This window comes from Diorhabda sublineata, chromosome 6 (assembly GCF_026230105.1).
Source record: "Diorhabda sublineata isolate icDioSubl1.1 chromosome 6, icDioSubl1.1, whole genome shotgun sequence".
In the NCBI taxonomy this organism is placed as follows: Eukaryota; Metazoa; Arthropoda; class Insecta; order Coleoptera; family Chrysomelidae; genus Diorhabda; species Diorhabda sublineata.
This window is the reverse complement of record NC_079479.1, coordinates 24,432,315-24,456,322: the sequence shown is the minus strand read 5'-3', so window position 1 is coordinate 24,456,322 and position 24,008 is coordinate 24,432,315. Positions and strand designations below refer to the sequence as shown.

At 33.4% G+C, this 24,008-nt stretch overlaps 2 protein-coding genes and 1 non-coding gene across 8 annotated transcripts in view; 1 reads left to right on the top strand and 2 right to left on the bottom strand.

Moving 5' to 3' along the window:
- Positions 1 to 9,894: 9,894 nt before the first annotated feature.
- On the bottom strand, positions 9,895 to 22,546 carry LOC130445941 (pre-piRNA 3'-exonuclease trimmer-like). 3 transcript variants are annotated; one of them, XM_056781859.1, is made up of 7 exons: positions 22,372 to 22,546; positions 22,087 to 22,321; positions 20,170 to 21,063; positions 18,738 to 18,824; positions 16,041 to 16,135; positions 11,006 to 11,104; positions 9,895 to 10,086 (listed from the first exon to the last, which is right to left on the bottom strand). In XM_056781859.1, the coding sequence occupies exons 1-7, from the start codon at positions 22,500 to 22,502 to the stop codon at positions 10,023 to 10,025; spliced, it is 1,605 nt and encodes a 534-aa protein (XP_056637837.1). In that variant the 5' UTR covers positions 22,503 to 22,546; the 3' UTR covers positions 9,895 to 10,022. The 3 variants fall into 3 exon arrangements, with proteins under 3 accessions (XP_056637837.1, XP_056637838.1, XP_056637839.1); XM_056781860.1 differs by lacking the exon at positions 18,738 to 18,824 and having other exon boundaries at positions 22,372 to 22,528; XM_056781861.1 differs by lacking the exons at positions 9,895 to 10,086; positions 16,041 to 16,135 and having other exon boundaries at positions 11,034 to 11,104; positions 22,372 to 22,509.
- Positions 22,547 to 23,065: 519 nt separating this feature from the next.
- On the bottom strand, positions 23,066 to 23,137 carry Trnaa-ugc (transfer RNA alanine (anticodon UGC)). Its single transcript has one exon. It is a non-coding gene; the product is annotated as a tRNA-Ala (tRNA).
- Positions 23,138 to 23,644: 507 nt separating this feature from the next.
- LOC130445940 (calcium-transporting ATPase sarcoplasmic/endoplasmic reticulum type) overlaps positions 23,645 to 24,008 on the top strand; it is a 52,621-nt gene continuing 52,257 nt past the window's right edge. Inside the window, exon 1 of one of the 4 annotated variants that reach the window (XM_056781857.1) lies at positions 23,645 to 23,853. The gene's annotated coding sequence lies outside the window, so the exon portion shown is untranslated. Of the gene's footprint in view, positions 23,945 to 24,008 lie in introns of all 4 variants that reach the window. The other 3 variants (XM_056781856.1, XM_056781852.1, XM_056781855.1) reach the window with 3 other exon arrangements.

Below are 24,008 nucleotides of genomic sequence, written 5' to 3'. Positions count from 1 at the left end.
TTGCCTCATTTTTTTAACAGGGATATTGACAATTGCGTTTGATGCTGATGGATGGTTTTCTTCGACTACTTTTCATTCCTAAAATTAAAAAAAATGACTTGGTGAAAAGCAATTTGCGAAAAATGCTTATTTTCAATGATTAAAAAAATTGGAGACACGCTGGATTAAGTGTGTAGAGTTAAAAGTAGATTACATTGAGAAACAAAAAATTACTATAATTTTTTTCATTGAAAAGTCGCTTTTCCATCAAATATTTTTCGTATATATTTTGATAAGGGTGTTTTTGGAAAAAAATTGACCAAATTTTCTTTAAAAATCGAATAATTCATATATTATCGCAAAAAAAGAGAATTCTTTATTCTGTTTTAGAAAATTTTGGAGTTTGTAACACAATTTACTTGCTGACTTTTAAAATTGAGCTGGTTCCTTTTTTATGAATAAAATTTTCGTCGTTTTCGCTTAAATTAAAATCAAAATACCATTTGCTCCATCTTTTTTATAATTAAATGTATAATCTAGTTATGATTTTTAAATCTATTTACCAAATATTATGATCACTGCCCTATGTAAAAAGCGCCTGATTTCCCTAAAATCAAACAAATCATACAATATGTTATTTTCCAAAATTTTACGTACTGACTTTGAAAATTTTACGTGTTCTTTTTTTTTAGAGACAAAGTTAGCCATTTATCAAAACTTATTTCACATTTACTGACTGACACATAAAACAATCTTGTTTTATATTACTTTCATTTCTGCTATTCTAGTGGATAGAAGTTGTGTCACCCATTTGGAGTTTGTTCTACTCTTCTAGAGTCTAATGCTCTTTTGGCAGCCTCATGTGGAGCATTGTCAATGGTACTTTCTGAATTCTGTTTGCTAATTGTACCAGTGGATTTGCCACTTTGATAAGAATTCCTATGATTATATTAATATATTGAAAGAGACCTAAAATTAAGTTAATTTATTCTCGAACTTATATTTATTTAAATAATGACTCAACTATCCTTTAACAGTAACTAATTATTTTGTTGGCATGACGAGCGCGCCAAGATTGTCTAAAAAATTAGTAAAAATAGGCATGCTATGCTATATGATCTAACGCAAAAAAATTCGCATGTTATTTTCACGTGGTATCTTGCGATTTTTGATAAAAATACACTAACGGCCACTAGAGCGACCGGGAACGTCGACTGCAGCCAAGGTTACGAGCTTACGATTCCGACCTAATGTATGTTTTCACAGTTCCTACATCAACGGTGTATCCCACGAAACACATCGGGGCCACATATTACATATTTTAAATGAAAAAAAAAATGGTTAATTCTGTATTTTAAGGTACAACTCTTTTATAACTCCCGAGCTTGAAATATGTCATTTCTGAGTATATTCATGCCTCCTTAAGATACAACCTAACCTAATATTTGGAAATTCTACTGTTTAGGGTAAAATTATCCTATGACCTAGGAATATATCATTTCTGGGGTCATTTTGAGCATGTACATGTATATTTATGCCTCCTCTATATTATTCTCCGTTCAAAACTTTATATTTTCAACTTTCCTCAGTGTACATCATATCATTTTATATCTTCACCTTACCGTTACTATCAGTCTAGTGAGAACAAAACTAACCTAACCTAAAATTTGGGAATTCTGTATTTTAAGTTATAATCCTCCTATGACCTTGACGTATGTCATTTAATTCTGAGCATGTTCATATATATTCATGCTTCTTTCATATTTTTCCATTAGATTTTCGATAATTTTCAGACACATTTCTTATATTGTAATAGTTTTTTTATCTGAACAGTTTTTAAATTACAAAGCGGTTTATCTTCTTACTTAATTCATCTTTATACTAACACTTTAAAATATTCACTTATTCTCAACACACTAATTTATTTGATTACACAGTATTCAAATAAAGTACACCTTCCCAGAATTAAAAAAATACCTGGTGCATACGCTAAACTTTAGCTTTGACTAACTTATTAAAACAGGACCGGTTCCACGGTCTGGCCGATAGAAAGAGAGAGAGAGAATAATTTATGTATTGCTGTCTCTGTCTAATGGCGCATGCGCGTTGATTAGATTTCGTGTACGCACTTTACCGTTGCCCGTTGAATCAGAGACATGCATGCGCAGTACGCAACAAAAGAAAGAGATAGAAATACATAAATGATTCTCATTCGCGAGACGCTCTCACTTGTAGGCATGCCTACTCTATGGTAATATCTCTATGGCGTAGACTCGATTTTAAGCAAAACTGCCATCTTGGATCTTATCTGTCAACTGTCGTGTGTTCTGTGTCAACTATCGTCTCGCCAACTTTTATACGATGTCTATAATCATATCTGTCATGTAGTTTCCGCCAATTGTTCTGTGATGTGTATAATCATATATGTCATCTTTCATGTGTTCTGTGTTGTCTGTGATCTCATTTGTCGGGTTGTCTATGGTTAACCCGTCACGTGTCACCTGTCGTAAGGGATGTAATGTCCGAAAGCAAAGAATAGAACGGTTTACTTTCACATTAACCCTATATGGGTTGATCGCCATCCATATCTCACGTAGGACTCAAAATTTTGTTTAAACTTAAGAAGCCATTCATAATTTTATCACTTTATAAAGTGAGTTTTGCATTAAAGAAACCACATTATTTATGATTAAATTTCTTCCTATTTTACTATCATGTGGGTAATCTCGTGTAATTTGTGACGTCAGAAGACAGATTATGTTAAATAGACACTTCTATGTTTGTAGGAGAGTTCTTGGTAATGTCCCGCCCAGCATCCATCAATTGTCTACTATGCTGTGATACCTATGCTTCTCATGTCTCCATTGGTCGTATATACTGATTTGTCTAAGTCTATCATATCTGTCATCTGTCCTGTAAGCTATGTTGTCTATGTCTCCCATATCCGCCATCTGTCGTGTATGATGTGTTGACTACGTTTATCATGTCCGCCAACTGTCGTATATGACATGGTTAATAGTTAATGAAGCAGTTTTTTTGTAGAATTATTGTAATTAGATTCAATAGAATAATGGGAGAAATTGATGGAGATAAGTATTTTGAGGATCAGAATGCTTTTGAAATAGTTTTTTGATCTTTGAAATCAATGAAATAATAATTCTAAAAATCCCTAGATGGAGTAGTATATGCAGATGATGTAGTAATAGAGGATACGAAAATGACAGAAAGTGTAGACATATGGTCAAAGACAATAGGAGAGTTGAAATTGGAAATAAATATGAAGAAGTGCTAAAGTATTTGGATTGGAATGAGAAGCGAGAGAAGTAAAAAGATATAAGAAAAGAAGGAAAGGAAAATTTGGCTAGAACAAGTAACACAAGAAGGAGGAAGACAAAGATAAACAATACAACAGATATTGAAATAGCAAAGGATGGGTGGAAAGTGGAAAAATGAAGGATGAAAACTAAAATTCCAATACACTTGAAAGGGCATATAGGGTTCTAGAGAAGATAAATACCCACATTAATAATTTTAAAAACAAAAATTTTTATTCAAAATAAATTTTATAAATCCCCAACGATAATATTTATAAGATACGTCATTGATTTCGAGATATTTGCGGAAGCAGGCAACCGATTGTAATAAAATAAAGTGTGCTATAAATAATTCAGTGGTGCAATCCGAATTTAGGACCATTACAAAACATTATAATTGAAATTTTTCTTTATTCAACTCGTTATCGATCACAGATCTAATATATATATATATATATATATATATATATATATATATATATATATATATATATATATATATCTTCCAAAAATTATTAAAAAAACTAAATTTTAAACAAAAGAGATCTAAAAAACAAGCATTTATATTTATATATAAACAACTACTTTCCTGGCTTATACCTCGACGAATATTGAATTACAACCCCTCTGAAGAGCGTGATGTAAATCGATCGATATAAACATCCCCAATGGCTCGCAAAATTGCAAGGAGAGGGTGTAACTATGTTATTACGTCTCATCAGAGCAGTTTAACACCCTTGAGAACTGAAAACGTCAAAGAGCATCGCATTTGGTAAATGTAGTTAAACATTTCCCATCGAACGCTAAGTGGCGTCATCCTCACTTCCAACTGTGAACCATTTGTTAAACTGCTCTGATGAGACGTAATAACGTCGAAACTAGTCAGTAGTTACAACCTCTCATTGCAATTGCGAGCCATTAGGGATGTTAATAGCGACAAAAAGGTCGATTTACATCACGCTGTTCAAAGGGGTTGTAATTCAATATTCGTAGAGGCCTTTTATATTATACACTGCTGCGCAAAGTTTAGGCATATTTTATAAAATGGAAAAATAAACTCGTAAACAATAATTGGATGCAAGCCAATTGCTTAAACATGATTGTTTTTAACCACTTTCTGGATATGTAGTAAAAACAAAATAAATTTTTAATAGAAAAATAAAAAAACAATATTTGATGACGCCATTTATTTTTGTTTTAGTAATTTTATCATTTTAATTAGGAAATCTACGAAAACAACTGATTTACGTCAAAATGACGGCCGTGGGGTAAACAATCGACTTTTTCGTGTGTACACGTGTTAGATTTTCTTGTTTTTTTCCCGGTCGCAATTTTTTTTATTCTATGGTGATGAAAACACTCTAATTTTAGATCTGTTTCACAAAAATTAATACAGAGTATTTTTGCAGTTTTTCACTCATTTGTTTTGAAGCAATTCACAGAAGAATACTTAATGCTTTAGACGGACTTATCCCCTTATCATTATATGAAGAAAGCTGTAGTCAGAATCCTGTAGAGGAGTCCTATATCAGGACCAAACATTATATCCCTTCCTCAACTCATCGAAAAAAATTCAACGAACCTCTTTTTCTCTCTCTCTCTCTCTCTCGAATTGTCAAAATTAGCTGATGTCCATTTAAAAATGGCCGCTGTAGGATAAACAACTGCCTTTGCCGAAAGTTTCTGCGTCATGAAATTATTTGTTGGGTTTCAGACCTTGTTGTTCCCAGTTTTATTGCGAAATGGCTTCTTAACGCGTTGCTGCATGGCTTTATTGTTTTTTTACGACTATGTAATGTTGTGCTTGGTTTAGGTAAGCGGTAAATATAGTTTGAGTAACAACTATATTGGAAACTTGTGGAAAATGTCCTTCTAAAGCTTTATGTATTCTTTTGTGAAATGCTTCAAAGCTTACTTGCAAACGACTTAAAAAACTGCAAAAATACTCAGTTTTCTCCGTATTCGAATATATTTGCTTCTCAAAGCTTCTACACTAACCCCAACACTATGCACTAACCTAACCTAACCTAACAACACTATTCAGTGTTGTGCTTAGTAGTAGTAGTGTAGGTAAGCAAATAATAATGCTGTATAAGGCTGAACATCCACAAAGAACTGCGGGCTAGACCAATTGGCCATGCATCACGTCTCTCAACAGCCTTCTCGCAAGGCTCGATAGAGATAGATGGAGACGCCTGGCATGAGATAAGCGAAGGCTCATATAGACGGACTCCGCTCGTCTCTGACCAAACAACTGCTCCAGCTTAATAGGCGCAAAATCAGACTAGTTACCGGAATTCTAACCGGACACTGCCATCTAAGACGTCACCTTCATACTATGGGCATCAGGGTTGATCCAGAGTGCCGCTGGTGCATGGAGCAGGTCAAAACTGCAGACCACATTATCTATGAGTGCCTTGCACTCAGACGGGCGCGGTTTAAACACCTGGGCAATCCCCACAACCTGCTTAACGACATCAAAGGGTTCAAGTCAAAGCGCCTGATCGGCTTCTCGGACTTCAAGTGGGGCACGACGAGTTTATCTGAAGGCCTATGTGCCCAACGGCTTCACGGCCGCCCACACCTCCGAACTATGAACATTAAATTGTATTTTTGTTGGAAGGGATTGTCATTTTCAATAACAACAAACTCAATATTCACATCTTATTATACATTATGTAAATTTATTATGATTCACAATGTACTAAATATTGGCATTACATCGCAGACTTTTTCCAATAAGTCTCGTTCAATTCCACTAATTATTGTAATGGATAAGACCGGGGAATGTGTTTTAAAATAACATTCTAATAAATTTACGGATCAGTAATCTTTTGATATCACTTTTTCTTGTCAATTAATGCCGTGGTAAAATATCGAGATAAACAGCCAGTTGGCTTACGACTTTAACCACAATTTATATACATTTGGCTGAGCTCTAAAACGTTTTAAATCATTTTCAAATATTATCTGATATACAGTTGTTTATCCTATGATCTGGGATAATAACAAAACGCAAAATTTTAGCATTATAATTCGATAAAACTTTCAGGAAGATCATGATAATTTTGTGATTTAGTTGATTATAAAACTGTGACCTAGATGATATATGAAATTACTCTAGGTCACACTATACCGGGTGGATCAGTATCTAAACCGATCTTGTCACTGCGAATGGCCGATTCAAACCTTCATTATACGGAGATTTATGAATAAATATCTGTGAAAAAGATGGTGAAAATTTTATCGGCATGTTAACGCTCATAATTTGCTGGGTTCAGAAAATTCTCACGAGTTGCTATAAGTACGACGAGATTCCCATAAAATTGATGTTTTTTGCGACATAAGTTTATGGGCCTTTCTTTTGTATGGTGAAACTGTAAATAGTACTTCGTACCTTGATACGCTACAAACAATGGTTCTTCTCTTAATTGGAACAACTTCAACCATAGAACTTCGTTTAGCAGTAAGATGATGCGCCATCTCACTGACATATTGATGTACCCAACCGCTGGATTGGTCACAAGGGCGCGTTGGCTGTCGCATTCGAATGTACATTCCCAGGACTTATTTAGCTTTTTTGAAACCTGGATCCATCACTATTCTTCTGAGACTAAAAACAGTGGATTCCAAGTGACGAAACGAGCTTTGAAAAATGCGGCAGCTTTTTGGGATTGCGTCTTAAAAAGAGGTGCAACTATAATAGGAGAGTATGAAGTACCATTGTTTGAAACGGTAAAGGGGGAAATTTCGAAAAAGAACCGCACTTGAGAAAGAAGAAAAGTGGTTTTTCATCAAGACACACTTTGGAGATCGCTGTGGGTAATATTCACAAATTGTCCTGTCAGCCTTCTTTGTAAAAATAGCAGTCTGGGTTTTGGTTGCATTAAACTCAATCAGAGTTTATTGAGGCGGCACCATCGAAGCTATAGATCGGGTTTGCAATTTTGTCAAGTAGATCGTTCATATACAATGGAAAGAGAGTAGGTTGGTTACAAGATGCATCCCTGGGGAGCACCAGCATTGACCTCGAACCTTTCTACGATGTGTCCATCGATATCGACCTGGATGAATCGGTCTTTGAGCAAGCTACTAAGCCAGTCGATAAGTGAGAACGAACGAATTTTGGAGATCCCACCTGATTGGATGTCATTCCTTTGACAAAAACATAGGGAAAGGGTTGGTAGTTAGTATTAGACAGAGTACATCGAAGAATATTATTGAGTAGGGTAGAAATATTGAGCATAACGAATAAATAAAATGTGAAACATGAAAAAATAGGTATTGAAGCAAATAATTATTCAAAAATGGTATGTACAAAGAATTATCGTCTAATATCAGATATTTATACTAGGAGGTACGTTCTTAAATCCACCACAACCTCAGTCCTGCAGAGGAATCTTTCCTATATCCGGGCCAAACCTACTAAATCCCTTCCCACATATGTATAATGTCCTTACCCAAATCACCAATAACCCAACGAACTTCTCCTTTTAATAATAGAGTTGGATAACGTTGAGTGAAGTCTCCCCTGCTTTTTCATTACATTATCAAAGTTTAAAGTTATATTGCCAATATAAATAGAGCAACGTTATCAAAAATTATAATTCAGTTCAGTAAAACGACGATGTGATTGATGCTGTTAATATAAATTAAGTCATAGTTAATGTTTATAGTGGAGATAAATTGGAATGAACAAAAATAAATAAACTTCGAGATAATAAATTTTATGATAATTGATAGAAATGTCGTCACAGTATCTAGAATTACGTTAAAAAGTTATTTTGGATCACTTTTTTCATGTTATCATTGAGCTCAACATCTTATATGGTTTCATTGAAATTGGAAACAATTTGGAGGCTAACAAAATATTGAATACTTTCTAAAATTTCATGTTTTACTTATTATTAACCCAAACCATTATTTATTCCATTTTTTGCGCTTTCTAAAGCATAATTTATCGGTTTTGAACTAATTGATTTTCATCAGCAAAATCAATACCACATTGTTCGGAATACCTAATCTGCCCTACAACAATCAGCTACTATCTAGTTCGTATAAATCTAGTCGTTTTAGCACACGCGCCATCTACTTATTTATCTTAGAATCACCATTCATATATTCAACTATATTTTTCTATTAATATATGAAGAATTACATCCCCTTCGAGGGACGTCGACTTTTTTTTCAATTTGAACATCTGTAATGGCTTGTAGTTACAATATTCTGTCGACCGGTTCTAACTAATTGGTTCTCATCAGGGCAGTGTAATGCTACCTCGCCAAGTACCTATCTGCCCAACAAAAATCTGATTTACTATATAAATCATATAAATCAAGTCGTCCTAGCACACCTTTATTGGCGCCATGTAAATTTTCATTTGAGAATCACCATTCACATATCCAACTGCATTTTTCTATGAATATATGAAGGAATCCATCTCCTATGATTTTTTTAACGAAATCGACATCTGTAATGGCTTCAAACTACCCAATTCTGTCGACAGGTTTTGAACTACTTGGTTCTCATTAGACCGCATGGTTCGGAGTACCTAATTTGCACAACAACAATCAGCGTTAGTATTTGATTCGTATAAATCAAGTCGTACCAGCATACGCCTACTAGCATAATCGAAATTTTCATTTAAAAATCACCACTTTTGTATCCAACCGCATTTTTCTATGAATATATAAAGAAATTCATCATTTTCGAAGAATGTCATCTTTTTTATCAAAATTGACATCTGTATCGGCTCGGAATTACAATATTCTGTTAACCGGTTTCCATCTACTTGGTTTTCATCGGGGCAGAGCAATGTATCCTTGCTCCGTGCCAGAAGACGCCAACTAGCGCCCTCTCCTGTCTTGCGATTATTAATTCTGTTGACCGGTTTCCATCCTCTTGGTTTCATCAATCTCGTGGTATCCAATCATCTAATCAACAAGTTTAGTAGTATAAAACTCGTATCAACACATTACAACTGGCGCAGTCGCTATTTTCAATTGAGAACTATTTTGTAAGCAGCTGCACATTCCCTTCGAGAAATTGCGACTTTTTTTATCAAAAGCAACGTTTATTGAGACTCGCAATTACGGTCTTCTGTCGACCGGTTTTGACAAATTTGAGTCTCGTCAGAGCAGAAAAATTCCCTCTAGTTCGATGATAAAGGACTTACGGGGTTGAATTTATTTGTTAAAACAAATTTCACCCAATTTTTTTCTTTGATTTCTTATGTATCAAGTGTAGAGGATAATTTTCATTCTACAGGTTGTTCCCAAGTTATCATACACAGGAAATGTTTCCAAAATAGTTAAACAATGGTAAACACTCAATACTCTGACAACGGGATGGTGCTCCACCTGAGGTTGCCATTTAAAGACTCCTTACTTACCAAATCTAACACCGCTGGACTATTTTTTGTTGGTGTTATATTGGTGTTATTATATTACACGTTGTGTAATTTGCAGGACATAATTTAAGTAATTTTTACAATACCATTAGAAAATAAAGTGGACATGTTATTCGAAAAAGTTTTTTTTGATTGCTTTATCAAATGAGCTAGATGGGGACACCTGGTATATAATTGAAATGAAAAAAAATCTAGTTCATTATAAATATATTTGTACTGAAATACGAATGGATTATAATCGTTTTGATTCATTTTTCAGTTACATTTAATTATAGAAAATACATGTACAAAATTTTATATATATAAAAAAAACGTTTACGTCATCTTTTTATAGCGCCACTCGTTATACATAATAAAAGTATTCCTGATATGGTCATCCCACTCCTAAAATTTAATAAAAAACAGCTGTGTCTCATCCAGAATTGAGTTAATGAGAAAAACATTTTCAGAAAAAAAATGAGGTTAATAGAGTAAAAGTTTTTGTTCTAACAGATAGATGCAGATAACGAAGATTGTGAAGTGATGTGGACCAGTGGACCACCGATCGCAATCCAAACATTATCGAAATAAAAAAAAATGTTAAAGTTCCTCTCAGTATCAGTACCAGTATAAGCTGTTGAAAAATTGGATTCACAAGCTCCTGAAGATATGAATTTCAACAACTAAGCAATTTAACTGGCTGCATTTCCTCAAAAGTTATATTTTCACGTATTCCACGAGTCAGTTTAACAATTGAGGAGCTCAAACAAAGTAGGAGCTTAGTATTGAGCACATTCTGCACAAAAAGTTATATTTTCACATATTCCACATGTCAGTTTAACAATCGAGGAGCTCAAACAAAGTAGGAGGTCAATCTTCAGCATGAGTTAATGCCCCTTTCATTACTCCATTATAGCCTGCACAAAAAGTTATAATTCCAAGTACTCTACGAGTTTAATCATCGAAGAGCTCAAGCAAAGTTGTGGCTCAATGTTAAGCATGTGTTAAGGCCCAACACCCTCTTTCATCACTTCATTATTGTCTGCACAAAAAGTTATATTTCCAAGTACTCCACGAGTCAGTTTAACCATCGAGGAGCTCAAGTTATATTACCAGAAAGATTTTCTGCGCAAGTCAAATGAATGTCAGTCTGTCTGCGCAGAAGCTCCTGCACAAGTACATCTCTGCGGTAAACCGTAACGTGTATAACAACCATTAGAACTATAAAACTAAATCTAGCATGGGAAAATTACTAAATGGAAACAGTTTTTAATTTGTTGGGGAAAATGAAAATAAATTTTCAACTTATAAATCTACTACTTACAAAAGACACATGCGGATTGCAGTCGAATGCTTCAGGAAGTTGTACTGCTGAATTCGATAGTCGCTATTTGTTTTAAAATTATTTAAAATCCTTCTAGCACTGAAAGAAATGTTTATTTAAGAGATGAGCTTAGAAAAAAATCTTTTTTTTTTTTAATAGAATTTTATTAAGTTGGCTTCGAAGGAATAAGCCGATTACAGCGGTCATTCTATTAAGGTTTGACAACAGGGAGCCACATCTGGAAAATACGGTGGATCCCAATACAATATGAAGCCCAATTCATACAATTTTGATTGATTTGTGACATGTTGCTTTGCATGTAAAGTAAACTGAATATGGAATTCCAGTTTCAGTTGAATTTAATATTCAAGAAAAACTTGAAGCCCTCTTTGAGATCAAAAAACTATATATTCCAGATAAATCCAGACATAGAGTATTTCACACTATTTACAGCTCTGCTCTCTGAGGATACTCTACCCAATACAATAAAGAGCAAGTCGATTTATAGGAGCTATCCAGCATAATCCCACCTAGAGGAGTATTTACAAAGATGTACTAGACAGGTAGACGTGGCTCATAAAGTTCACAGACCTGTGAAATCAACTACCACGACACGTCTTTCTCGAACACTACAATTTACTGTATTCAAGACAAATGTCCAGAGATAGTGTAGGCACTTCTCGGGACAACTATATTTTCCTCTTTATTTCAAATTGATTAATAAGTATTAAAAAAATCCTTTTCGACATTGATAAAGCCAGGACAGCATATGCGGAACTGCATTATGCATTTTCATTGTCGATATGACGTTTCAGTAGGATGTAATACGCCCCGGCACTGTCCTGTGGCCTATTTCGCTGAGTCAGTTCCACAACAACTTGGATCACTCTCTAAGACCCAAAAACTGTATATTCCACAACCACACGGTCCAGATTCATCCATACTTCGAGTTTAGCTCGCATATTTGTAGCTCTGCTCCTAAGTATACCCCGTGGATGGTTAACCCAATAAAAATTGAAGCAAGTCGATTTATAGTCGACCCGAGTTGAACAGAAACTAAGACAGCTTGGAACATAAAAGAAAGGTCACTGTTCACCAAGACAGATACTCATACGACCTATCCAGCATAATCCTACCTAGAGGAGTATCTTCGATGTACTCGATATGCAGACGCGGCTAATAAACACCAAGTGGAACCAGCTACTAAGAATACTACAATTTACTGTATTCAAGATAAATATTCAGAGGCATTTTCAGCGCAGGCTCCACTAGGGAGTGATAGGTTTTACCCCAATAATTGCTAAAAGAAAATCCTCTTCGATATTGATCAGGAAGCCTTCCGTAAATGCTTCCATTTACTGATTGATAAAACTTTTTTTAATAAAATAATTCATCATATTTTTTGGTCACATCACGAATACAATTTACATCCAACAGATCAAATTTAGCAGCAAATATATCCCTTGATACATGTGTCTCTTAAAAAACGCTTAATTGTTTAAAAATAATTATCATTTTCGTCGGAGCCTTGAGCTTCATTTCGGAGTATTGTTAAGTTTATGCTCGTTACGTATTTCACCTGTTGTGAATTTATTTTCCTCTAGACGGTTGTTCTTATGCCAATTTTCTCTAAATTTAGCGTGCCATTGCTAACTGAATATACTATTTTTATAATAATTAAAAATGTATACGGGACGTTTAAAAATTATACTAAGTGGATATTTAAAAATGATATATTTCATTTCAATCTCTTTACATTTATTTAAGAAAAAGAAAAAATTTAAAAGGATCAAATCTGAAGAATAGGATGGGTACAATTTGGCCATAGTAAATAAAAATTTTATTAAAAAACAGACTTAGAAGAAACAAGTATAAGATAAAAAACTAAAAGCAAAAAAATTTGCAGAAATTAACAGAAGAAATAGGAAATCTAAAAATGGATACTGGTTCGGAAAAGAGCGAATTATTCTTGAAATACGAAAACATAAGTAATAAAGCTTGAATTTGAGGGTTGTTAACGATAACAATCTGAAGATATGTGCACTTATCAATCAGCCATGACTAAAATTCACGAACTGCACTTAGAATTGGTTAACCACTCAACATAGTCACCAGATCTAGTCTCCAGTGACTTTTATCTGTTCCATAACCTTAAAGTTTCCCTTGTAAGAGAAAGATTATGTCTTGATTCAATGTTATACTGGAAACTATTCAAACAACCCTCGTATTTATATTCGTCAAGTTCTTGGAGTACTGAAAAAACTAGAAAGTAAGGGTATGGAGTCTGAATAAAAACTTGGAGAAGAGCAAAAGATCGAGTAAGGAAGAAAATGTAAAAAGAGAATTAGTTGATTGACATAGATTCAAAAAAGGCCAAAGAAAATAGTCCACACATCAGATGTTTCGATTTTTATTTTGAAGGGACATATTTACGAGACAGACATATGCCATTTATCACCCCGGATTGTAAAGAGGGGGTTTATATGGCCTGCAATATCCTCCGATTTAACGATTTTTTTTGCGGTCCTATTTATTTTGAAAGCAAGAAGATAACGACTGATAATCGCTGAGTGTTTCGAAACGTTGGTCGTAATTTCCAACACCAACTCTAAAATTATATGAATAAAAAAAATGTATACCTGATTAATTAATTTAATAAAATGGCAGTTAAAAAAACAAGATATGACCGATTGTGAACTACTAGCTGGGTTAATTCCAGGTCTATTGATGAGAAAAAAAATTGGATAGAAGAAATACATTTTCTATTAGGGTCTTCGAAAGATTCAGCGTTTATAAGTGTACTCGACCGGTTTCGATGCAATTGCATCTCTTCAGAGCAATTCAATAGCCTCTCGATTGCTATAACACCCAGAAGTAACTGGACTTTCGTGAAGCTTCTAAACTATTCCATTGTAAATTGTTTCTTCTTCGTCTACCCCGGTAATCGATGAAAAGAGCTTTCTTTTTATCGAAAAAAAAAACAGAGCAAATACACTCGATTCAACTAGATCATAATTATTGATTTTTTTTTAAATTGAAATGAAATCGCAAAGTTTGGATATCGCATTATGTCACGGTCAATAACGATAAGATTTCCAATTGAGGAGAGCCTCCTTGGACTAGGACGATTAAAGGAATTGCGAGGGGCTGTAAATTCTCCGTAGTTAACGCTAACATTGAATAATTAGACAATAAATTCATCACGGATTCTATAAGGACGAATTTAGTATCTATGATAATACCATCCAAATATATTTATTACAATCACTTTAGAATATTATAAGCTTCTAGGCATGGACACAAGCAAAATTTATTTTTGTTGATTTCGTAACACAGAGAGAGGAAAACATTTTCATAAATTAAAATATTTCGATAGCAGCGTGTGTATTTATTATTTATTTCATCGTAACGTCACGGACAGCAACGTATTCAGCCTAGGCAGTATTTTTTCGTATAAAAACCGAAATTTATTATTGCTAAGTCGAAGGATATTGAATTACATTTCCTCTGAAGAAGGTGTCGTCTTGCAACCACCGGCCGATTTAGATCTAATTAAGTCTCATCAGAAAAGCGTAATGTCTTATAGTTCGAAGTATCTCAACGGCAATATGTTCTACGGACCCGTTTTAACACATGAAGATCCAGAGATATGTCATAGAGTGCCATTTGGCAGGAAACCTCACATAAAATGTTGTTGAAAGTATAAGTTGCGGGAGTCGTCACTAGAAAATGTTTTAACGATCTAGAAAATGTATTAACGATTGGTTCAATCGTTTTAGTAAGGTAACGATTGAGAATGAGCCAAGGTCAGGTCTACCATTGACATACAGAGCACCAGACATTTGAGCGAGTAAGAAACATGCTGACAAGAGGTCGACGACTGATCCTGCGATTTATACCGGAGGAAGGAAGCGGTTTGCACCAACCTCTACGACAATTTGGATAAGAGGCAGAAGAATCGTTACAGGAGACGAAACCTAGTGCTAACGTTTTTCCCACGACCCAATATGTATCACCGTCAAAAGTCCAAGGTCGAAACAATGTTGATCGTTGTCTTCGACTACAATGGAATCATCCACCAAGAAATGAAAGTTTTACGAAGTTTTAAAAGTAGCAGGACTCAACAATGGGTTCTGATGCAACCGCTCAGCCCGCAATCAATGTGCGCCAGTTCCGGTCTAAGCGTGGCCTAACTGTTCTAAATCATCCATCGTACTTTCTGGACCTAGTGCCTGTGGACTTGTTTTTGTTTTCACACACGAAAGAGGTCCAGTTTGTTACATAAACTACATGGCGCAGTCTGTTAAAATTTTGACAGGAATCAAATAACAGATAGTTGTTCACCGGAATTAAGAAGGACATTTGAAAACGGAGGGGATTATTGTTCAATGTTGGATTGTGGTTTTCTGATAGGGCAGTTTTACCCCATTTGAAACTATCATAAGCCGATGACCTTTTGAAATCTAATTAGGAACTTTGACTGAAACCTTTTGACGACACTAGGCAAACCGTAAGGCTTGCCTAAGTGTTTGAGTCTCGTACTGGGGACTTAATGATGATGTGGTCTATAGTTTTTTTCCACCTCCATGCAACAGCGGTATTCTACATGGTCCTTAATGCCTATAGAGTAGAAATGGCGTCAGTCATCGGGCGAATTTGTTTGTGGTCTTAACTTGTATCATGCCAGGTGGTTCAATCCATTTCCAAGAAGCTTTTTTTACGTGCAGATTGCTGGGAAATGTGACCAATATGGTTCCATCCATCCAAACGACCTGGACCTTTCAACCATCACTCACCAGTTTCTGTAGAACTTTTTTAACCATTCTGAATCTTCTAAAATGGTTTAAAGTCTGTGATTTTATGACTAGTTCAAGTACAATTTTGTTTATATTTCTTAGTTTTTAGTTTGTATCTGATATTTTTTGCAAAAAATTGAATATCTTAAATAAATTACCACAATATACGCAAAACCTCGAAAAAAAGTTAAGAGATTACATAAAAATCATTCAAAAATATAAAATAATCGGTTACTAACCTCCCAAAGTTGTCAACTACTATCAATGCCCGTTTATTTTGATAAGGAAACCTACGAATTTCAACGAAACCAAATGAACTAAGGATGCATGATACCTGAAACAAAAATTATCTTTTATCCTACCAACGTAATGGGGATTAATTATAAATATAGAAGACAGAGAATGTATAGCCGAATAACCGATCATCCACCTTCTGAAGTCAGTTCCACAATCGTAAGGGAATGCGCAGGCCTACATAACGAAATAGGTAAGAAAAATTTAACACACTAAAGTAAAAAAAAAACGAGATCAACAAAAAAGGGGCCATAACACCCTTTTGTGAAGGAAGAAATTGAGCAAAAAAAGAAAATATTGGACTACTGGGATAACCCAGTAGAATTGAGTCACTACTAGAAAGTGCCAAACAGCTCCGAAATAAGAGTTTTAACCGAAATAGTAGACAACGACTTCCGATTCTGTGGGTTACAAGAAAAATGTATATGCACATAGAGAAGCCCGAGTTGAAGGAGACGAAGTATTAATAGTCCTTATCCTCACCATCGGATGACGCCAGTAACGCTAAGACAATTTACCATAGTGGAGTACATTCTAGCTGACGATTAGTGTCGAAATTTCGGGATTTTAGAATAATGGGAAAAGAGAAGTGATTCAATTCTTGTTTTTGGTATTTGAATGCGGTGTATAGTACGCTGGAGACCGTCAAAAAATGTTCGAAGGAACATGGGTACGCTGGTACACATCAGAGACCTAGAAACTTTCGAAACCGTGAACTTTCCCCGGAAAACACGCTCCAAAGTAGACAAAGACTGTCTTATCAACCTAAAAGGTGATGGCCACCGTTATCTGGGTGTAGTACAAAACGAATTTCAAAAAACGGTTTTTGTTGAGCCACGTTCAAGTGCCCCGAAAGTGAGTTAACTGAGGCAAAGTATCACGTATCTGCATAATATTGTGGACATCAGAAAACTGTAGGGGCTATGAATACCACAATAGCTCACTCTGGACAATTACAGTAACCGTGAGTCCAGCTCAGAGAAGGTTTTCACGATGTTTAAACCCAGGAAGTCGACGAATCATAGATACGATAGTGCAGGCAATAGACCAAGTAGTAGTAGAAACAGCGAAGACTGTCATATCGATCTAAAAGGTGATGGCCTTCGTTATCTCAGATTTACAAGGTGTGATCTACTTGGAGAAAGGCCAAACGGTCACTATTTCGAATTATTGGCTCGATTCTAGGCCGAACTGAGGAGAAAATGGCCTCAAAAACACGAATAATAAAGTGCTTTTCTACCAAGATTTGCTCCATGTAGTTACCTAATAGCAAAAACTAAAATAAACAGAAATTTTTAATTGGAAGTTAGTTCAGAGATTTTAATCCATTGTAAACCTTAGATTATTGCATTCAACGGGTTCAGAAAGCTTCAAAATTACTATTGAATTTCATATACGGTGTATTTTTTCCTTCAACCGAAATATCGATGGCTACGCCACTGGTATTAACCAATCCGATTTCGAATTGACAAGATTTTTTATTACATAAATAAAAATTTCGCGAATCTATAATAAAATTAAGATGCGAAAACTGTAAGGAATTATAAAAACGATTTTCCGAGCATTACGCGTTAGCAAAAAATTTAAAATTAACTTTGCAAAATCTCCGTGGGCCGACAGAAAGTTTATTAATAGTTAAAATAATTTTCGGGAGACAGCAAACATAAGCTATGTGACATAGTGACCTCTAAATTCGCGTACTTGCGTATCACATAAACGTTGTCGATTATTACGAAACAGAAAAGTGTTTCAGAATAAAAATAGCGCCGACAGAATGTTTTTAATTACGTCCTAATATGTGACAAATAGACTTCCACATATTTTATTTATATTGTTATGGAAAAAAAAAACAAAAAATAAATCTTTCTTCAAACGTCAATTGTACATTATGTTTGTCGATAGAATACTTTGCTTTTTATACAATTCCTGATGTTTGCTAAATCTTATCACTGGAAAAAAACGACATTTTGCTGATATCGTAAGTTTTGCGCTAAATATTGAGTAGATAAATTGAACGCCTCAACACCGGAAGAAAAGGTGAACAACAAAGATCGACAACAACGCGAAATAAGCAAATAGAAAGAGAAATTTTTAGATTTGTCCCTGATATAAAAACTTTCCTCTGCAGGGCTGTAATTGTGACGAAACAAGCATCTTCTCTGAGTGTACTAGTATACAAAAAGTCGTAAAAAAACCAAAAATTATCCCTTACACTAGTGACTTTGGCATAAAAAACATAGTTTTTTAAGCAAATAGTATCTACCCGGCTTAAAATCGTAATAAAACATGTTAGTTTAGCGTTTTCTAGATCTTGAAACCATTTATCGAGGTTTCTATGATTCTATAATGGAATTTAAGAACCTGTTCGGCTATTTGTACTGGATTTATGAATTAAATGAAAGTTTTTATTTTGGGGGGACTATTTTTAGAAAGTGGAGATTGTAAAAAAGGTAAAAGACGTACAGTAAAAAAAAGTTAATATAATTGTTGTGTGCGTCTTTTATATACATTCGAATCGGGAACTATTTTTCTGGCATAAAGTTAAAAAAGGCTCGTGAAAATGAAAACGAGTGTAAATTTTAACATAAATAAATGAAAGTATATAGAGTCAAAAGTAATTTTTCGGTCATTAAAATACTTACCCTAGAAATATTTAAAGGCATGTTTTTGGTGGATTCGACAACCAAATATGGCGGCCTTGTAGATACGGGATCGTCTCCATCAATTTTCTACAATTAAGCCGTAGAAAAAAAATATTATCTACTGATTGAGTGGATATGTTTCAAAATATAAAGCATGTTGGAAAACAAGCTCACGAAGAGGAAAAACTGGTAAATTCAATAGTTTCAACAGATTCATCATCAACTCTTGAAACGCAAGTATTTAATCACCGTGTTGCTCGACACTATCAATTTTGATTCGAATCACTCGTAAGTATGTTTTAGCTAGTTCGGACCAATTTTTGTTTTAATTTATAAACGGGTCAGGCTCGGAGCAATAGAATCAAATCTCGTTCACTATTTAAGGTACAATTTAACACTCCCACTATTTTTTGTAAAAACAAAATATTTGTTGTCAAGTTTTTTAAAATGTGCAAATTTTTTGTAGAAAAAATAAATGAGCTTTGTTTTTTTCCCAATGTGCGTACTTTTTATGAAACAGCATATATGAGCTTCATTTTTCATAAAAATAAAATATGAGTTTTTTACAAATCTTTTACAAAATGTGTTTTTTTTAATACACATGAGCTTTTTTTGTAAAATCAAAATATATAAGCCTCAATTTTAACAAAATGTTCTTTTTTTGTAAAAAGGGAAATGAGGTTCGATTTTTTTTCAAAATGTGCGTTTTTTTTGTAGAAACTACATATGTAAGCTTCAAATTTTTCCAAAATATGCCTTTTTTGTGAAAACGAAATATATAAGCCTCAAATTTTTCCAAAATGTGTGTTTTTTATTAAAACAAAATATATGAACCTCTATATTTTCCAAAATATGCGTTTTTTCTAACAACAAAGTATTTGAGCCTTAAATTTTTCCAAAATGTGCGTATTTTGTGAAAACAAAATATATAAGCCTCAATTTTTTTAAAATGAGAGTCGATTTTCTTTCAAAATGAGACTTGATTTTTTTCCAAAATGTGCATTTTGTGGAAAAACAAAATATATAAGCCTCAATTTTTTCAAAATGTGTTTTTTCAGTATGAAAATACAAAACCATCGATTTTTTTTCCAAAATATCGATTTTTTTGAAATTGCGTTTTTTTTGTAAAAAGATATATGTTTTGATTTGTTTGTATGAACAAAATATATCAGCCTCAGTTTTTCAAAATGTACGTATTTTTTGTTAAAACAAAATATATGAGCCTCAATTTTTTAATGAGTAAAAAAATACATGAGACCCTTGAAATCTTTATACCAGATATTTCCCATATTTTTTCTTCATAAATTTGCCATGAAAACAAAGATTTAAAAAATCAATTTCCTATAGCCAAAAAACGAGGGAACCTAATAGTATTGAATCAACGATTTATATACTTGCAAAATAAAATTAATAAAACTAAATTACTACTTACTATTGAAGATACAGCTCCTCTTATAATATTAAGTCGATTTTTACAACAATCAAGACTGGCTATGAGTTCTGTACACATAAATTTTTTAGATTTTGGATACTTCTGGAAAACATTAAGGTATGCCATTCTTATAAAAATATATCCGGAACAAAACGAATCCCACCCCGCTTCGTGGTATTTTCCCATGCAATCAACACAATCAGTTTCTATTCCTGGTGAATTTATAGCTAAATGCCTCCCTGTTCCATCTTTGAAATATTCAAATAAGGATTGTAAGCTAGTATCTTTCCATTTCTTATCATCTGGTACTAGATTTCGAATTTCATATGAAATCGTTTTGGTATCGAAGATTTTCGGAAATAAATTGTTTGTTAATTTTTTGAATTTTTTATAACAACGAGGAAGCGAAGTTTCCAGGCATTGTATCAAGAGTAGTATATCTTGCATTGCATTATGAGCGACTATAGGTTTTTGCAGCGACACTAATAATCTAAACACTTTACCAAATCCTAAAATATCACTTATTAAATCTTCCTCTAAATTTCGAGATTGATTCAGCATTTTCATATCATCTGGTGATACCTTTTTTATCACAAATTCTTTATTTTCAATTAAAGTCCAAATATCCTTATAACGTCTTCTCAAACTTTTATGCAAAAAGTAGCTAATTTCATAGTTTTTTTGGCATACTTCAGAAATTTCAGGTAGTGTTAGAGTATCTCCAATTTTTGCTGTTGCATACCATTTTTGTACCTGTTGCCCATGATGGTGTAAAATTTCAGTTATAACATGTTGAAATAAACTTTGTACTTCTGTTACATCATCATTTTTAAATCTCTGTCTCAATTCTAGCTCTTGATCCCTGTTGATATAAGGGATGCCGGAATGAACAAACTGGAAACACAATTTTATATAAATCGCACTTTTTCAACTCCTTTTGCTGTATTTTGTTACAGGGCTACAAATAACTGACCACAAACTGAAGACAACTAGAGATTGTGTCATAAAACAAATCTACAGATATCTGACCACAAACTGAAGATAACTGAAGCTTGTTTCATAAAACAAACTTACAGATAGCTCACCCCTAACTAAACACAGCCGAAGCTTGTTACATAAAACAATTGAAGACAGCTGGAGCTTGTTTCATAAAACAAGTCTACATACAAATGTTCTCAACAAAGATGCGATGTCTTTTTGACAATAATCAGAGGAAGAACGGTAAGCCATTCAGATAAAAGATATGCAGTTTGTCAAAAATCAAAATTTGTTGTGCCACCAAAAGGTGGACAGTACTTCCCAATAAGAGACCTACAAAGAGTAGTCTTTGCACAGCTGTTCATTCTTTGTTTAATATAACCTTAACATTCAGCATAAGGAAGAAGATGCAGAAGAATTTGAAAAATGGTTTATGGTTTCAAGGTAACCCTTAACTTTTGAAAAATAAATCACATGATAATTCCCTTGATATAGAAACAGTCGTTTAGAACTATACACAAACATGAATTTATGAAAGGTTTATTAATAAAAATAACTTTTGAGATCTAGAAATTTTAAAAATGTAATGGTTTTAAGCCATTGTAATACAATATTATCTCCAAACACTGGCAACTAAATTTTGTTTCATCATTTCATTACATAAATTTCGAATTTCGTTTAATTAATTTAAATATACTTTATCCTTGATTTCAATCATTAGTTCTTATTTTCCCTATTTAATAACCAGTATTTTGAAATTTTCGTTAACTGTACAAAGATTTTTAAAACACAAACTAAAATTTTGAAATGAATATGTTTATACCAAGACTACAATTAACAAATTAGATCTAATGTAACAAATTACTAAAAAAGAATATGAAAACGATCACGGCTTTGACAAAACTGTCAGATATACAAATAATCAAAATATATAAATACCTTATTAAAATTAAATCCATGATACTTGAGAAAATTTAAAGTAGATGATTGGAACATAAACTGCTTTTCCACAAAAGGAAACGTGGCTGGAGTAACGTAAAAATTATAAATCTTACCCAAATACGTATTCGTATCTGGATTAAAAGTAAACGCTGTTAAACCAATTTGTATAGGTACAACAAACTGAATATTTTTTCTTGATTTTTGGTATCTCTCATTGGGAGTATCAAATAAGCTAAAATAACATAAAGTAAAAAAGTTTAGAGATAATCGGTTACAATTTACCTCGGAGACTGTTCTTTAAGAGGATATAAAGCACTGAATTCTGAATCAATACTTATAAATTTTGCTTCTTCTAATGATTTTTTTATATCTGGAAATAATTCTTCAAAATTTTGAATATTAACCTCTGTCATGTTTGTATTTTTGTAGGTTAGGCTTAACTAACTTCATAGTAAACAACTGTCAATTTACGATTTCTTCTGTACGTGCTTCTGTATGCTTCAGAAAGGAATGTATGCAATTATACATACACTCCGCAATAATTCAATAATAAAATCACACGTATAATATAATTCATAGTATATTATTCAACAAGTATATAATAATGGTTATAATTCACTAAGATAGAAAGAATTAAAACACGAGCCACTGACGATTGTTGTAAATCATATTAGTGAATAATACACATTATATACTAGTAGAATACTATGATTTTCATTTTTATAGAAAGTTATATACCACAATGAAGTTCAAGTTAACAAATCGAAGTTTATATGAGCAACAATCTTCTTACTCTTTAGATACAGATTTTTTTTAATATTTAATTTTTGGCTGTAACTGTGAACCTAACCTTAAAATATCTTTTATTTGCGACAGTTTCACACTTTTTATTCAATTAAATATTAAACTATAAGAAAGTATTTATATCAAAAAAAATATAACCAAAAGTTTCAAGTATAATAATAAACAAAAAAGTTGGAGATGCCGGGGATCGAACCCGGGGCCTTTCACATGCAAAGCGAACGCTCTACCACTGAGCTACATCCCCGGTATGTAATAAAATAATTGAGAAATATTCCACATTGTAATTAAAAACGAATTTATAGAATTTTTTTTTCGAATAAAATTGAGTCACGGCATTTAACTTCCCGTGTACAATTTTGCTTATACTCAAATTTAAGCCACATTTTTGACGTTGTTTTGTAAAATACACCCTTCATAATAAATCGACATATGAAGCTGTTTACAAATAAATCCAAAATATTTTTTTTCTTGAAACAAGTTGTCTTTAAATTCAAATTTTAACTTTAACAATAGATTTTCCATAAACAAATATTCCGAAAACAACATAAAAAATGTCAGTTGCTTCATATTTCTCAACTTTTTTTCTCTCTTTAGCTAGTAAACATATTTTTTCAATCACATAACGGATTTGAATTATAATTAAATTCCGTCTAATTTGACCGAGGGTAAAACTGTGAATTTCGTTAAAAAAATTAGTGCGCTAAAGCAGTCCCGAAGTCCCGGTTCTTGGCATATTGCCCATGGACAGAGTCCCCGACAGGTAGCTACCGAACTTATAAAAGCTCGTATCGTACTCGAACCGTCGCCCGTTTGTGCTTTAAACTTCTCAGTGACAATTTTGCGCCACTCTTAAATGGGGGCCTAAACAATATCGCGTTGTTTATAACCTTTTCTTTTTAACAAAGAACTGAGTTTTCGTCGAGTGATAATTACTGGGACCATTTTTTGTGTTGATAAGCGGTAAGTGAAGTGTAGTGCCACATACACCTGTGAATTAAATTTAGTGATAAATACCTGCTAAAAAATTGGATAAACCAACCTTTAGTTTGGAGTAAGATGAATGTTTTTAATATTTTTACCTGAGGGTAATTTTGTAATTATTATTTTTCAAATAT